Source organism: Grammomys surdaster, unplaced genomic scaffold (assembly GCF_004785775.1).
Source record: "Grammomys surdaster isolate TR1022 unplaced genomic scaffold, NIH_TR_1.0 126176, whole genome shotgun sequence".
Lineage (NCBI taxonomy): Eukaryota > Metazoa > Chordata > Mammalia > Rodentia > Muridae > Grammomys > Grammomys surdaster.
Window position 1 is genome coordinate 682048 of NW_021620983.1, and position 18213 is coordinate 700260.

The following is an 18213-nucleotide window of genomic DNA, read 5'->3' on the forward strand; positions in this document are numbered from 1 at the left end:
CTGACGTATGACCGTTCCACCTTTTTAGAGGCATAGTTGAGGTAGTTAAAATACCAGCATCAAAGTTTCCCAATGATAGTGGTTTGTACCTATAGTGTTTAAATCGTTCTTAGAGCTGAGGCTGCTACATTTTTGAGATGCAGACAAATTCTTGGGAGTCTACAGCCCTGGTTGGGTGTATATTCTCTTTTTCTATTGGTCCCAAAATATTTACCAAGTTGTAGTAAGTAACTGGAATCCACTGGACTGATTACATGGGACAAAGACAGACTGCTGTCTGCTCTGTTTTGTTTTTCCACCTGACTTCGAACTCAAATATGATTGCTCTTTGCTTGTATGGAATTGTAGTCTGGCACTCTAGTTTATTTCAAGAATCTTATTTGCGGGGCTGGAGAGATGGCTCAGTGGTTAAGAGCACTGACTGCTCTTCCAGAGGTCCTGAGTTCAAATCCCAGCAACCACATGGTGGCTCACAACCATCTGTAATGAGATTTGATGCCCTCTTCTGGTGTGTCTGAAGACAGCTACAGTGTACTCATAAATAAAATAAATAAATCTTTAAAAAAAAAAAAAAAAAGAATCTTATTTGCTATAATTTTATGTCAGATTATACCATAGATATATGTTTCTCTTTTGTAGCTCAAACTGGAAGATTATAAAGATCGCCTAAAAAATGGAGAGCAGCTTAACCCAGACCAGTTGGTAAGTAGTTGTAAGACCCTTTGTTAGACCTACTGGTCTGCTTCTTTTGTTGTTGTTGTTGTTGAGTCAGGGTCTCTACATAGCCCTGGCTGCCCTGGAACTCACTGTGTCCATCAGGCTGGTCTTGAACTCACAGTGATCCACCTCTCAGTGCTGGCATTCAAGATGTGTGTCACCACACCTGGCTGGTTTCCTTTCTTGATAGAACTTGATATGGATTTAGTAAAGCTATATATAGACTTCATAGGCCAAAGAGGAGATAGAATCCACTGGCTATCCCCAGTTGTTTTTGTCTGTTAGATCTTACAGATGAGCTTATTTCTGTATTAGATGATATGGGTTAATTAGCACAAATTAGATTAGATGAGTTACCATATACATTGAAACTTAATTTATGCTGGGAAGACTGAGTATACTCAAGTTTTTAACTCTTCACTGGCTTTCTATAAACTTGACACTTTTCTATTCTAAAATCTGTTCCTTGAGCTTTGTCTGACAATTCTTCAGTTGCTCTCCTTTAATTTCTTTCATATTTGAGCTATACATTGGTGTTTTACCTGCATGTATTTCTGGGTGAAGGTATCATATTCCCAAGAACTGGAGTTACAGACAGTTGTGAACTGCCATATGGGTGCAATCTTTCTATGTATATGTACATATACATATATGTAGATATGTTTTCTTTTGAGTAACACCTAAGAATAGAATAATGCACATTTTGTAAATGTTTGTGTGTATTTTTACATATATTTACTTACTTTGTGGATGTATGGATGTTCCTTTGCTATAGCATATATGTGAAGGCCAGAGAACAACGTACAGTAGTCTATTCTTTCCTTCTACTGTATAGTTTCTAGGAATTGAACCTAAGTAGTCAGTTTTGGTGGCAAATACGTTCATTCCCGCCAGCAATCTGTTGGTCCTACTATACTCTCTTAATTACTGAGACTCTTCTATGTCTCTTAAATGCTTGAGTAAGTTCCCAAACTTGTTCTGTTCCAAGTTTACCTTTTTCTTCATTTTAAATTAAAAGGGGGTTGGGTATGGTGGCATATACCATTAATCCTAGAACTCAACAGGCAAGGTAGATCTCTGAGTTTGAGCCCAGCCTGGTCTAAAGAGTGAGTTCTAGGATAGCCACACCTACATAGTAAAACCAAGACTTTATCTAAAAACAAAACAAAACAAAACAAAACAAAAAAAACAAAAGCATGGGGCTGGAGAGATAGATGGCTCAGAGTGGTTAAAAGCACTGACTGTTATTTCAGAGGACTTGGGTTCAATTCCCAGCACCCACGTGACAGCTGTCTGTAACTCCACTTATAGAAGACCTGACAAAGCACCAATGCACATAAAATAAAAATATATTAAAAATAATAATTACGCCGGGCGGTGGTGGCGCACGCCTTTAATCCCAGCACTTCGGAGGCAGAGGCAGGTGGACTTCTGAGTTCGAGGCCAGCCTGGTCTACAGAGTGAGTTCCAGGACAGCCAGGGCTACACAGAAACCCTGTCTCCAAAAACAAAACAAAACAAAAAACAAAAAACAAAAAAAAACCCCAAAAAACAAAAACAAAAAAAATTACAAATAGAATTACAAAAAAAAAAAAGCAAAATTGCATTTATTTACTTGTTTGTGTGTGGATTGGGGGTGGTAGTCAGGAGATAGCTTGTGAGAATTAGTTCTTTTCTTTTACCTTGAAAGTCCTGGTGATGAAAATTGATAGTCAGGCTTGACAGTAATTGTCTTTACCATACTGAGCCATCTTATCAGTTGGCCCCAAACTGTCTTTTTCCACAAGATTTAAATTTCTAGGAGAAGCTCAACACTTTTCTAATTACTAGTTTTGTTAAAGTATAAAATTTTTCTCCCCCCCTCACCTCCCTGCTCTTTAATTTATGTGTATGAGTGTTTTGCCTCCACATGTGTGTATCCACCATGTATGTACCTGGTTTCTGTGGAGAACAGAAGAAAGTGTTAGATCTTCTGGAACTGGAGTTACAGATGGTTATAAGTCACCACATGGATGCAGTGAACCAAATCCAGGGCCCCTGCAAGAGCAACAAGTACTCCTAACTCCTCAACAATTTCTTAGCCCCTCTAGTAAAGTCTTTGTTGTTGTTGTTTATGATTTTTGAGACGGGGTTTCTTTGTGTAACAGAGCCCCTGTTGTCCTGGAACACTCTTTGTACACCAGGCTGTCCTCGATCAGAAATCTCTTGCCTCTGCCTTCTGAGTACTGAGATTAAAGGTGTATGCCACCATGTCCAGCCTAAAGGTAGATACGCATGAAATCTTAAAAGAAAAAAATAGATTCACTTCATCTCTGCTAGTTGGGGCTTGGGTTTAGGTCTTTTCAAAGACTAAGCAATTTTGTTCAGAGCTGTTTTTTGAGGCTTCTGCTCATCGCCATAGAGAAGCCATCAGAGAAAGTCGACCTATTTGAGGACCCAGAAACTTCTCAGACAAAGATGAAGAGGACTCATCTAATGATTCAGAAGTCCTACAACCAGAAACACTAGTAAAGGTCATGAAAAAGCTAACCCTGAACCCCAGTGCCAAGCAGTCAGCACATCGTCACCGCCTCTGTCACTGGACTGAGAGCAGACCCGTGGGGAACAGAAGTGAAAGAATCTTGAGGGAAGTTCAAAGCATTTTTCCCAAGAGAATGGTCCGCACAGCACATTGTGTCAGTGCTGAGAGATCCTATGGGAAGGATGAGAAGATTTGTTAGGTTTGAGCAGAGACAAAAAAGGCTTGAAGGAAACAAGTATAAAGGGAACAGTGAGCCAGCAGTTCAGTTGTCTCTGCACTTTTTGCCATTATCAAAGATGGGATCCTTCTGAGAATGCTAAAATTGGGAAGAATTAGTTTCAATTGTACACTATCCTTGTTAATGATGCACGTAGCATATGTGAAAGCTGGTTTTTTTTTTTTTTTTTTTTTTTTGGTTTTTGGAGACAGGGTTTCTGTGTAGCCCTGGCTGTCCTGGAACTCACTCTGTAACCAGGCTGGCCTTGAACTCAGAAATCTGCCTGCCTCTGCCTCCGAAGTGCTGGGATTAAAGGTGTGCGCCACCAATGCCCCACTGTTTTTTTTTTTTAAGATTAAACTTTTTCTGGTGCTGGGGAATCTATTAAGAAAGAAAGAAAGGAAGGAAGGAAGGAAGAAAGAAAGACAGAAAGAAAGAAAATATTGCTTCTTTAATTTTAATAGGATATTGCTTGTTACTGTACTTAAGTTGTCTGCTACAGGTAATTACTTACACTTTCCCCCCACCATATTGTAGATGTTTTGTAGTTGTTGTTCTCCTGTGTATTTTTCCTATAGTACATTTGAATGGTGAATGGTATTGACTAAGATATCTTAATGGCTTGGTGTTCTTAAAGCCCATAGATATCTTTAACTTAAACATTGTAGATAGGGTAGAATTAGGGTTTGTGTTTCTTTATTATTAAATTAATTTTATTACATGTGTACATATATATATGTATGTAGGTGGGCCAGATGACAACTTGCTGGAGTTGGTTCTGTCCTACCAATGGAGTTGAATTCAAGTCTTCAGTTTGGCAGCAAGAACCTTTATCCACTGAAGCATCTTGCTGACCCAGGGCTCTGATTTCTAACATAAAAATTGAAGCCAAGCATGGTGGTATATCTAAAGATGTGCTTGAGAATTGACGCAGGGGAATCACAAGCTTGAGTTTAGTCTGGAGTACATAAGAATGTGTACATGTATATAGATATCCGTGGAGACCAGAAGAGGATGTCACATCTTCTAGAGTGGAGTTATGGATAACTGGTTGCTGGGAATTCAGATCCCCTAGAATAGCAGTGTGTGCTTTTAACCACTAAGCCACCTCTTCTAGTCCTTCAGCAATTTAAGGAACACTTAATAATTCTGAGATTGCTGCTGATTTGTTGTTTTTAAATTCTATCTGGTAGGAAGCAGTGGAAAAGTATGAAGAAGTACTTCATAATTTGGAATTTGCCAAGGAGCTTCAGAAAACCTTTTCTGCACTGAGCCAAGATGTGAGTTATGTTTTCATTACTTATCTTAGAATCATTTTAATCACTGGCTTTGAAGAAAATACTGCTACCTAAAAAATGGCATTTGTTTATTATTCTATTGCTGGACTGTCTTGACCTGCCAGCTCCCAATAGTGACATGGAGGCTTTTTATTATTTATTTATAAAAGCTTAGGTACTATAACTTAGTACTTGGCTGGTCTGGAACTCATTATGTACACCAGGCTGGTCAGGACCTCTGAGGCATACCTGATGCCTCAGGAGATTCCAGGATTACCTGGAACTGGAGTCAAGGATGGTTATGAACCACTATGTGGGTGCTGGGAATCAACCTAGGGTCCCCTGAAAAAGCAACAGCTGCTCTTAACTGCTGAGCCATCTCTCCAGCCCTGAGCTTCCCCTCTGGAGTTAAGCTCCCAAGGTATTTGCCATTACCTTCCTGTTCTTTTTTTTTTTTTTTTTTCCTGGTAATTTTTGGGCAGCTGCTAAACATTATTTTATGGTGGTTGTTTTGCTCACTTGTATAAGTTGTGAAACTTTTTTTTTTTTAAATGCTCATTCTACTCACATTTTCTTTAATTTCTTGGAGTGATTTGTGTCCGTTGGCAAGAATCCATTATCCTGTCATGGTTTGGAAAATAAACTTTCATTCAATATTGCTAATTAAAATGCTTATTTTAAACCCTGTCTCGAAAAAACCAAAAAAAAAAAATGCTTATTTTATGTATTCTCCTTTCCAAACTGTCAACAAAGCAGAAGAAAAAGGTCTAAGGTCTTCTTAGTTTTTACATAGATAAGGAGAAGCAAACTGTTTAGTGGCTTTTTATGACATCTGATCATGAGTTAGGAGATAGTGTACTTTCTTGACTTATTTAACAGATGTTTGAATTTCTGAAGTCTCTGTATAAGACAGTGATGTATTGATGAACAACTGAAATATAAATCTCTGTCATCATCGATGCAGAAAATAAAAGAGATAACTAGGGGCCAGAGGTATAGCTCAGTGGTGGTAAAACACTTGCCTAGTGTGTGTATGGCCCTGGGTTTGATTCCCAGCACTGCTGAAAAGTAATAAGTAGATAAATGAATTACACACATGACTATTTGATGTGACAAATACTTTGCTAGAGGACTTTCAGGTTGACATAAGCCCATAAAAAACCTTATTTAATTTTGAGAAATAGGCTAAAGAGAAATATGAAGTGATGGTATGTATGTATGTATGTATGTATGTATGTATGTATATATGTATTTCTGTGTGTTGTGTGTATGTGTTCATGCATGTGCATATTTGTGGAGACTCAATATTGACTTTGGGTTTCTTTCCTGATTATTTTCTACTTTATTGAGATAAGAGTCTCAACTGAATCCAGAGGTTGCCTATCAGCTAGTCTAGTAGCCAGTTTCATCAGGGATCCTGTCTCTGCCTACTGAATGCTGGTGTTACAGGCAGCCACCTTTCCTGCCTGGCTTTTTTTGTGGATTCTGGGGATATGAATTCTTATCCTCACACTTGTACTTGGGCAAGTACTTATCCACTGAGCCATTTCCCCAGTTCTCTCTATACGGTATATACAATCCTGAAGACATTTCATGTAATTGCTTTACTTGTATATCAAAGATAAAATCTCCTGGAGAGTTAGAAGTAATGCTTCTGTCTTTCCTCTCTCAGGCAGACACAGACCCTGTCACTTTGGGAAGTGTGACTGATGCAGTCTGTATGTAGGTCTCAGAGGAAGCCTTACTGGTCCTTTGCTCTCTTCAGAACACAACCCTGTTTATATAATCCCTTCCTATTGTCTCCTTTCTCTACTAGTAACCAAAGGTAGTTGCTTCCATATCCTTAGACAGGAATGAATATTGAAGATTTTTCAAGTTTCTTTTTAATTTTTTAATCTCAATTTGTTAGGATTCAGGAACATATTTTAAAATTTTCTTTTTGTTTTGCTTTCTTTATATTTTTCCCATTCTTTTTCTTTTTCCCTTTCCTTTGTCTTTTTTTAAAGATTTATTTATTTATTATATATGAATACACTGTAGCTGTCTTCAGACACACCAGAAGAGGGCATCAGATCTCATTACAGATGGTTGTGAGCCACCATGTGGTTGCTGGGATTTGAACTCAGGACCTCTGGAAGTGCAGTCAGTGCTCTTAACCACTGAGCCATCTCTCCAGCCCCCTTTCCTTTGTCTTAATGTATAAAAAGGAACTCGTCATGTAGCCAGGCTGTGCTCAAGTTTGTGATCCTGCCTTAGCCTTGTCAGTGCTGAGATCTTAGGCATGTACAACCATGTTTGTCTGAATATATTTTTGTAGACTTTAAGATATTGATACTTGTATCAGTAACCCATTTATAGGAAAAAAAAATCATAGTTTTTTCTTTCTTCGCTGTTTTGTTTTAAAAAAATATCCAATATTATAGACACTCTCATAAAAACTGTAGAAAAACTGTGTTTGTTACTAGTGGAAACAGGTACACTATTACTTACAAATTTTTAGACATTTATTTATTTATTATTTTATTTTGAGACAGGATTTCTCTGAGTAACTTCAGTTGTCCTGGAACTTAACTCTAGACCAGACTGGCTGTGAGCTCAGAGAGATCCACCTGCCTTTGCCTCTCTAGTATTGTGATTAAAGGCATGTGCTACCACTGTTTGTCTAGACTTAATTTTTATTTTATGTATCTGAGTGTTTTACTTGCATGTATCTATGTACACCATGTGTGTGCCTGGTGCCCAAAGAGTCAGAAGAGAGTATTACATGGTGAACTGGAGTTACAGGAAATTGTGACCCAGGATGTAGTGGTGAGACTGAACCGGACTGAGTCCTTTGAAGAACAGTGCTCTTAACCACTGAGCCATCTTTCAAGGCCCAAATTGTTGTTGCTGTTGTTATTATTATTGATTTTTTGAGACAGGGTTTCTTTTCTGTGTAGCCTTGGCTGTCCTGGAACTCATTCTGTAGACTAGGCTGGCCTTGAACTCACAGAGATCCACTTCTGTCGCCTCTGAGATTAAAGGTGCCACCACTGGCCAGCCAATTATTATTTTTGAGATAGGATCTCACTATGTAGGCCAGGTTGTCCTGAACTCCCTATGGATACCAGGCTAGCCTTGAACTCACAACAGTCTGCCTTTCTATGCCTCTTGAGTACTGGGATTCAAGGCATGTTCCATCATGCCTGGCAATATGCTTTTTATTTAAATGGTATGTCACCTTGCTTATATAACATGTTAAGCTTCAAGATATAGTTATGAACTGTAACATAGACTCAGGGCGCATAATTTGCACACAGAAATTATTGCAGGGGAAACAAGCGCCATCAATTTTTTAATGTCTTTTTTTATCAATTTAATATAGCTTCATCTAGCAAGAGAGACAAATTGTTACTAAAAATGAATCTTGTATAAGGACCCAGATTTAACACCCAACTCCATGATGAAAAACAACCACAAGTCACTTTGCTGAGGAAGGAAGTTCACTTTTCTTTGAGGAGAGTAGCCATTGGCACTGTTGCCCATGATGCTTCACCCTACACATATGCAAATGAGCAGCACTAATTGGACTTAACAGGTTTAAAAAGATTAAAAAAAAAAAAAAGGTTGAGGGCTGGAGAGATAGCTCAGCAGTTAAGAGCAATGGCTGCTCTTCCAGATATCATGAGTTCAATTCCCAGCAACCACATGGTGGCTCATAACCATCTGTAATGGGGATCTGATGCCCTCTTCTGGTGTATCTGAAGACAGCTACAGTGTACTCATATATATAAAATAAATAAGTAAATCTTTAAAAACAAACAAACAAACAAACCAACAAACAAACCCAAAACCGTTTGAGAAGGTAGATGTGTTGGCGTGGCTGGGTGGATGGAATGAGCTAGATGGGGGGATTAGGGGATGGATATGACCAACGGCATGGTTCATTGTATTATACATGTATGGGATTTTCAAAACATAAAAATTGAAAAAAATCCTAATTCAATTAAAATTTTAATGGTTGAAGAGGGGGACAAAACACATTTGCTGTAGGTATTTTTAGGAAAAGGATGAATTTCTTGTCCCAAATGTCCAGGGTCAGAAATTTTGTTTCTTTAGAATAATTAATTACACATATAAAATGAAGTATCTTGGGGATGAGACTTCTGAATATGGAATTCATTTAACACAGCCTAAGGGTAATTTTTTATACGACCTTTATAGAGTACCTCTAAATTTAATTTCATATGTATTTATTTTGCATGTGTGTGTTGGGTGGTGGTGGTGGTGTGTACATCAATCCACACACACGTGGAGATCAGAAGGCCACTTGTACTTCTATTATATGGAGCCCAGGATTGATCTCAGTTAGGTCTGAGAGGCAAGTGTATTTAACCATTGATCCATCTTTCCACCCCAGTGTGTCTATATTTTAACACTGACCCATCACATGGAGTTAGATGTCATTTATATTTTTACATTGGTACTCAAGTTCAGATTTTGAATTTTTGAGTTGAGGATACTGAACATATATTATGTTTGAAGATGTTTTATGTTTACCAGATTTCACTTTCATATACTTTAGTCAATCTTTGGTTGTTACACACTGAACATTTAAGTTTTTAATATTTTAATTTAATTTTTCTCCTGGAAATGAAAAAAATAAACCCCAAATTAATTTTTAAAAAAAGTTGCTCCAAAATGATTTAATACATACAAATAAGGAAAAGTTTGTTTTTGTTGTTGTTTTTTATTTTGTTTCTTTTATTTTGTTTTGTTTTGTTCTGAGGGAGGGTCTCATGTAGCCCAAGCTGACTTTACTAGTGACTAAGGATGACTTTGAACTTCTGATTTTCCTCATGTACCACCATACTCCACTTAAAGGTTTGAGATTAGTGTGGATCTTTGGTCTGTATAACTTGGAGGTAAGAGTGAGCTGTTTCAACCATGTATGTTCTGGTTACATAAATAATAAACAAGTTTATTACTCAGTGACAAGGAAATTGATGAAACTATTCAGGTGTTTTTGTTTTGTTTTGTTTTTAGGCAGGGTATCTCTACATAGCCCTGGTTGTCCTGGAGCTCACTTTATAAACCAAACTGGTCTCAAACTCACAGAGATCTACCTGCTTCTGCCTCCCTTGGATAAAAGGCATGTGCCATCGCGCAGCCTCTGTTCAGGTTTTCAGTTGTGAAATGTATCATCTAGTCCCAGCTATTTGTGGTGGAATTTGTTATATATGGATTGTTATAATATGGGTTGCTATATATGGATTGCTAATACTGATGGTTCAGATATGTGAACCTGCATTTGTTTCAACAGCTACTGAAGGCGCAGAAAAAGGCCCAGAGAAGGGAGCACATGCTAAAACTTGAGGCTGAGAAGAAAAAGCTTCGAACTATACTTCAAATTCAGTATGTATTACAGAACTTGACACAAGAACATGTACAAAAAGACTTCAAAGGGGGCTTGAATGGCGCAATGTATTTGCCTTCAAAAGAACTTGACTACCTCATTAAATTCTCAAAACTGACCTGCCCTGAAAGAAATGAAAGTCTGAGGTAAGTCAGTCAGTGAAAAGATTTTCCTGAAATAATAGAACGTGTAACACTTGTAGTTTTTCTCTTATAGGTACAGTTAATCCCTAATTTACAAAGAAAATATTATTTGATTCAGTATGGGAAACTTAGATGTGTTTGTTAGGTCATTCAGAAATTCAGTAAATTTGAATGTTCTCATTAACATTGTCTTTAGTGTAACACTAAAGTCAAGGATTTTAAAAATACTGCTTGGCTGAGATTGGTGAGACCCTTTCTCAAAAACAAGCAAACAAACAATAACAACAACCAAAAGCTTGATAATTCTTTTAACTTCATGTAGATATTAATTGTAATGCTGGTTATAAATGAATTAATAATTTAAAACTGTATAATTGAGGCTACTTAATATTTTCTCTCATAATTAGCTACTGTTTTTTATATTGGAATAAATCAGCTGATAGATCTTTATGCTTTTTCTTTGTTAAATATGAATTGGTCCAACTATGTTAGCTGTAGAAGCACAAGTAAGCAGAATTCAGCTGTTATTAAAATTAGCCTGATGTCAGGAAGAAGCTGGTTAAAGCTCTGATTGCTTTAGAGAGCTGCGTGCCTCACCCCGGGCTGCTGCTGTGCTGTATTGCCACCTGTTTGTTGCTTGCTGGTTGCTTCCTTCTCATTTCAGTTGGTTTAGGCAGTGGTGCTTTCTTCAAGTTGAAAATAAGCTACCCTCTATAAAGTCACCTTAAATGAAGCTTTGAATGTTTCCATTTCATATTTATTTCTGAGATACATATTTGATAACTAATGATACTGCACTAGCAGCTTAAACTCTTAGTCTATTCCTTGATAGCTATATTTGGTAATTTTTTTATTCATTTAGGAAAACATTAACTTGTGATATTTATAAAATTCAATATTTTATTCCAAATAGTAAAAGGGTAAAATTAGCATATTTGCATATCATGACTTTTGATGGGTTATATTTCATACATTGTAGTGCTTTTCATGTATATGTGTATGTCTAAAGTCACTCTGTTCTGCTGCTGCTTTTCCTTGTCAGTGTTGAAGACCAGATGGAGCAGTCATCCTTGTACTTTTGGGACCTTTTGGAAGGTAGTGAGAAAGCAGTGGTAGGAACAACATGTGAGTTTTCTCTACTTTGGACTTAGGCAGTAAATAGTAAACGTTTTGTTTAGAAGTTTAGTATGATATTGAGAGTCTAAACTGTGTCAGTCCATCAGAACCTACATATCTGACAACACTGTATTCATTGGAAAAATGATCCATTTATTTATGTTAAAGTAGTTACCATATATTCCTATTTACTAAAAGAACTAACAAAATTTTGAAGTGGCAACCAATATGATTTGGGGATAAAAATCTAAGTACTAGTTCTGACTTCAATACTAGCATAATCATTTTGAGGTTCAGTTTCATATTCTGAATAGTAGTACATGTTCTATTATTTAGTAGGTCATTGTAAAAAATGACAAATATTTGACTACTCTGTTTGTTGAACAGTTAAATGACCACATTCAAATGGCTAGACATGAAATATGAAGTACATAGCAACATTTTTGTCATTAGTTAATTTCTTCCTCTTTAGAAAATATCCAAGTTTGTGGCTGGTGATAGGACTTAGTAAAGTGCTCGCTGTGGCAGCATGAAACCTGAGTTTGATGCCCTAGTACCTGTGTAAAGAAAGACTGGCCATGCAATGCTGAAATCCCATTGCTGGGGAGATGAAAAAAGGAAGATCCCTAGGACATGCTGCCCAGCCAGTCTAGCTGAATCCACAAGCTCCAAGTTTAATGAGAGAGTGATTGAAAAAGACCCCTGGTATTGACCAGTAGCCTCCATTGGCATGTGCACATGCAACCACACACAAATATACACACCTACATAGAAAAATACCCTTGCCTATATAACTATCAAGATTTGTAACTCTGTTTAAAATTTAAATTACAAGTGAAAGTTTCTTTTTTTTTTTTTTTTTTTTTTTTTGGTTTTTCGAGACAAGGTTTCTCTGTGTAGCCCTGGCTGTCCTGGAACTCACTCTGTAGACCAGGCTGGCCTCGAACTCAGAAATCCGCCTGCCTCTGCCTCCCAAGTGCTGGGATTAAAGGCGTGCGCCACCAGCGCCCGGCGAAAGTTTCTTTTTTTTTTTCTTTTCTTTTTTCTTTTTTTTCCGAGACAGGGTTTCTCTGTGTAGTCCTGGCTGTTCTGGAACTCACTTTGTAGACCAAGCTGGCCTTGAACTCAGAAATCCGCCTGCCTCTGCCTCCCAAGTGCTGGGATGCATGCCACCACTGCCCGGCTGAAAGTTTCTATTTTTAATCTGGGCATGATGAAATGCATCTCTAGTCAGTCAGGAACCAGAGGTCAGAAGATAGCTTGAGCCCAGGAATTCAGGGTTATCCTGAGCAACATGAAAAATCCTGTCTTGAAAAGAAGAAGAAACAGAAAACAAAAATAAAGAAAAAACTGGTTTGGAAAAGAGCTTGGCACTTCCTTATAAAATTAAGTGTATACTTATTGTATAGCCAAACAGTTGCATGTCTACAATCTAACAGAGACAAAAACATGTGCTCACTTATGTAGCTGTATATGTTTATACTGTCTATTCATAGTGGTTTTCAATTGGAACCAGTGTAGTTGCTTGGCAGTAAATTGATAAAATGTGGTATATTTGGTAGATTTTTAGCAATGAAGAAAAGAAATGGCTGGGTGTGGTGGCTCATGCCTGTCATCTCAGCATTTGGGAGGCAGAGGTAAGAAGATCATTACAAGTTTGAGGCCAGCCTGATCTACAGTTAGTTCTAATCCAGCCAGAGCTAAGTAGTGAGATCTTATCTTAGAACAAACAAACGAAAACCAAAACCCAAAACAAACAGTAACAACCAAAAAACTACTAATACATACAAGAGCATGGATGAATCTCAAAGTAATTATGCTTAGTAAAAGAAGCCAGATAGTACACGAGTATATAGAGCGTATGACTTCATTTATATGGGATTCTAGAAAAGGTCACTAGTTGTCAGGGGAGGGAACTAATTTAAGAGGGCCTTGAGAGATTTGGTAGGTGATAAAAATGCTTTAAAATTGTGGTTCTGTTTATGGTAACATGGCTTTGTGTCTATTAAAGCTATGCATTTGAAATAAGTGAAAAATTTTTTTGTAAGTAATCCTTCAAAGCTGACTAAAAAATAGCCATGGTGATGCATGCCTATAATCCCAGTATTCAGGTGGCTGATTCAGGAGAATTGCTGTGAGTTTGAGGCCAGCCTAGGTTACAAAGTGAGACCCTGTTTCTTTTCTTTTTTCTTTTTTTTTTTTTTTTTTTTTTGGTTTTTTGAGACAGGGTTTCTCTGTGTAGTTCTGGCTATCCTGGAACTCATTCTGTAGACCAGACTGGCCTCGAACTCAGAAATCCGCCTGCCTCGGCCTCCCAAGTGCTGGGATTAAAGGCGTGCGCCACCACTGCCCGGCTCTTTTTTTTTTTTTTAAAGTTTTTATTTATTTATTATATGTAAGTACACAATAGCTGTCTTCAGACATCTCATTACAGATGGCTATCAGCTACCATGTGGTTGCTGGGATTTGAACTTAGGACCTCCAGAAGAGCAGTCAGTGCTCTTAACCGCTGAGCCATCTCACCAGCCCAAGACCCTGTTTCTAAAAACCCAAAAAGCTGATTAAAAAAGGAATCAATGTTATTGTCTCAGGGTTTCTATTGCTGTAAAGAAACACGATGACCAAGACAACACTTATAATGGACAATATTTAATTGGGGGTGGCTTACAGGTTCTGAGGTTCAGTTCATTATCATCATGGCAGGAAGCCTGGCAGCATCCAGGCAGGCATGGTGCTGGAGGAGCTGAGAGTTCTACATCTTGTTCCAAAGGCAAAGAGGATCTTCCAGGCAGCTAGGAGAGAGGTCTCAAAGCCCACCCCAACAGTGACACACTTTCTCCAACAAGGCCACACTTCCTAAAGTGCCACTCCCTGGGCCAAGCATAGTCAAACCGCTACAGTTATAATACTCCAATGAATAATAGACACAGACCAAGTGTAGATGTTCTGCCTGATTTGGAATTGGTTTTTATTGGGCATTTAAAATAAAATATATGCAACTTTGACATTATTTTTATGATTACAAAAACCTTATCATGTTCCAGTATGTTAAGGTGATAGACTACAAAACTTGAGTGAAATATTAATGAAGGAATTTTGTAATTTAAAAATACTCAGCCAGATCTGGTGGATCAAGCCTGTAACTCTATCCATTAGGAGGCTAAACCAGGAAAATAACCAATTTGAGACTATCTGGACTATGTAGTGAGACTTAGTCTCCACATAACCAACCAAATAGAAAAACAGCAAAACAGAAGTGTCCAAGATAAGGTTTCCTACTGGTTATGATTGAGGAACTAGCTTTTAATTCTGGAGATCCTTAATGAATGGTTAACACAGAGTAGTGACTATGTATAGTGTCTGGGTGGCAGCTGGTAAAAATGTCTCAGCTCCAGGGAGTAATATGCCTTGTTAAGCTCTGTGATTAAGTTTGTTGATTTTTAGTCATTTTTCAAATAGTGGAAATAGAGACCCAGAGAAACTTAAGTGATTTGTTAAATATCTAGTCTCATCTTTTTTGTTTGTATTGATTCATCATGAAGTGTAAAGATGAATTACTCTTTTATTTTTCCTATACAGACAGTTCCAGGTGTCATCCCCCAACCCCTTGCCAATCCTTTCTTGTGATGGTTGACTATAAGCAGGATAACATTGAGAGTCTTATTCTCCGTAACTTTCAATGAACATTTAGGTTATGTGCTAACTAAGCTAATTATTCTTTCTTAGACAAACATATGAAAGACCTGCTGTCTAAATTGCTGCACTCAGGTTATTTTGAAAGTGTCCCAGTTCTCAGGAATTCTAAGGAAAAAGCGGAAGAAATGCTAATGCAATCAGAAAAGAAAAAACAGTTACTGAAGACTAAGTCTATCAAAGAATCAGGTTTGTTGTAATCTTTGAAGTTCTTTAGCTTGCTGTTTTTTGTTTTGTTTTTTTTTTTTTTTTGAGACAAGGTGTAACTATGTAGCTCAGGTTTCTTGGACTTGCCAATTTGTAGTAGGCTGGCCTTGAACTTGGAAGATTGTCCTGCTTCTCTCTTCTGAGTACTGAAATTAATAAGTTTGCACCAGGACTCCTGTTTTGTTTTGTTTTAAAATTTTTGCTTAGAATACAAAGAATTGGTTACATTATGATATTTCATTTTCATCATACAGGATGTATGTCATCCTGTATTCTTAACTCTTACACTCCCTCTTGGTGGTGTCCTTCTGCTTTCATGACATATACTCCGTTATAGAGTTTGCATCTCTTACTGCACTTTAAAACCATCATTTTGAAATGATTTAGTTTCTATCTTGCTTTGAGAGAAAACATTAGGTTAAAACAAGATATTTGTGAAACTTGAACAAACCTCTTTATTAAACTATAATAGGATATTTCCATCTATAGTATAGTTTAAATGTAAATCATAGCAGAAAACAGTATTTTGTAGAAAAATGTAAATTTGGGTTCAGTTATTGATTTAGGGAAAAGAAACAAAATGAGAGTTTGGGGATTTAGCTCAGTGGATGTGGAGTCACATGCCTTCAGTCTCAGCACTCCAGAGGCAGATAGGCTTCTGTGAGTTTGAGGTCAGTCTGCTCTATGAAATGTGTTCCAGGACAGCCAGGGCTGTCAAATAGAGAAACCCTGTCTTGAAACAAACAGAAAGAAAGCAAACGAAATATATTACTTGATTAGCCACTTATTTCCTTCTTTCTCTATTTAAAATTTTTAAAAAATTGTTTTTATTTGGTAAGGTCTCATGTAGCCCAGGCTGGCTTTAAATTTACTATATAACTAGGATGACCTTGAACTTTTGATCCTCCTGTCTCTGTCTCCCCAGTACTAGAATTAAAAGTTTGGCCGGGCATTGGTGGCGCATACTTTTAATCCCAGCAATTGGGAGGCAGAGGCAGGCGGATTTCTGAGTTCGAGGCCAGCCAGGGCTATACAGAAAAACCCTGTCTCGTAAAACCAAAAAAAAAAAAAAAAAAAAAGAGAGAGAGAGAGAGAGAGAGAGAGAGAGAGAGAGAGTTAAAAGTTTGTACTCAGTTGCCTACTTTATATTGTATTAGGAACCATACTGAGGAACCCAATGCTTTGTGCATAATCGACAAAAATAACCAACTAAGCTACCTCCCCAGTCCTACTTCAATGATTGTAATAGGATTATGCTAGGAAATGAAGCTTCCTCAAATCCTGGAATGTGCTTCCAGAACCAGATGACCAGAGAAGAAGCAAGAGTCCTAGGAGTCCTGGGAGTCTTCTCTTAAGGTCCAGTGCTTCCTTGCCCCCCCCCCCTTACCTCTCCTGACCATAGTATGGTTTGGCAGAGGCTCTATTTCAAGCTGAGATTACTAATTTGTCTTTGTAAACTTTAGCTATCATTACAGTTTTAATAAGGCTACTTGTGGGTAGAAGGAGATAGGTGAGGGCAGCCTGGTCTACAAAGCAAGTTCTAGGACAGCCAGGGCTATAGAGAAACCTTGTCTTACAAACCCAAAGCAAACCAAACCAACCAACCAACCAACCAACCAAACAACCAACCAACCAACCAAACAAACAAACAAAAAGCAAACAAAATATTTTTAACTGGATATGATGGTCCACACTTGAATTCCAACACCCAGGACTATATAATGAGACCCTGTCCTTAAAGAAATGAAATTTTAGCGGAAACTTTACTTCAGTCAATATCTTATATAGGAGTAATACTAGCTTCAATTATAATTATCCTAGAACTCATTCCTCTTTTATTTTTAATTTGTGCTCCACTCCTTGTACATGGTCTTCAAGTGCTCTACCATTGAGCTATAAAACCTAGGCCCTCCACATACTTCTGACCAATAAGCAATAGATGAAATAGTCCAGCTATGAGTATATATTAGTTGTATTAATTCTTTCTTTATTCTTCCGAGTCCTTTGAAATTCACGACTGGAATGAATTACAGGTATATTAAGAAAACTTAGAACTTGTATTTATTAATAATTTTATCTTCCCAGAATCTCTTATGGAACTTGTACAGCCAGAGATACAACCACAGGAGGTAAGAAGTAATCAGGTCCTTTCCTGAGGTTGTTTTCAATTTTCATCTGTTACTTGTGGTTTAGTCTGAGGCTTGGGCAGACAGACTGAACTTGAATCCTGCCTTGTGGTTTATTAGCTTAGTGTCTGGCTGGATTGTTGTTCTCTTCTATGTAGTGAGGAGGAGGACCACATCTGTTCCATGGTGAGGGATAATGGGGCTAGTCTGATAAACAGTGACTTGTTCAGCATTAGGTATTACTGTTTTAAACCTTTATGTCAGACTTTAAGGATGTACAGAATTTTATCAGAATTTACATAGTAGCAGAAAAGAATGTTTACTCTTTGAAAGTGACATTGAAATTTGTGGAAGTTGAAAAGAATCAGAGAACCAGATACATAATATAATAGGTAATGTGAGAAAAATAGAGAAAATCTGGGAACTGAGGAGACATACAGATAAACAGTATAATTTCATAATTGAACTATCCTGGCTGTGACTTTTAAAGGAGGGTGACAGGTAGACTCAAGCAAAGACAAATTTCCTTAGTAAAGGGACTTCCTAAAGCAATTGTGGTACCATCTCATGTAGTTTCTTTTAGTCTTAAATGGGTCACAGATTTCTACTTATGAAGTGTCAAAGTTTACATTTCTGTTAATTGAGGAGAAAGAGTAGATTCAATAATAGGCCAGTTTTTTCAAGTAGGGTAAGGACAAGAGTTTCATGTCACATGGTTTCATGTGAGACTAATGGACATATAATAGAGTTGAACATTACATTCATGCATTTTAAACTTGAATCACATTGTTTATTTCTCTT

General features: G+C 37.5%; 1 protein-coding gene across 7 annotated transcripts in view; it reads left to right on the forward strand.

The window, feature by feature from the left end:
• The window catches only part of Caprin2 (caprin family member 2), a 49602-nt gene that overhangs the window by 4300 nt on the left and 27089 nt on the right, over nt 1-18213 (forward strand). For 5 of the 7 annotated variants that reach the window (XM_028757528.1, XM_028757530.1, XM_028757529.1 and 2 more), the window contains exons 2-7: nt 640-702; nt 4649-4735; nt 10035-10273; nt 11313-11395; nt 15113-15268; nt 17372-17415. In XM_028757528.1, coding sequence (XP_028613361.1) covers nt 640-702; nt 4649-4735; nt 10035-10273; nt 11313-11395; nt 15113-15268; nt 17372-17415 — 672 coding nt within the window. Of the gene's footprint in view, nt 1-639; nt 703-4648; nt 4736-10034; nt 10274-11312; nt 11396-15112; nt 15269-17371; nt 17416-18213 lie in introns of those variants that run through there. The other 2 variants (XM_028757533.1, XM_028757534.1) reach the window with 2 other exon arrangements.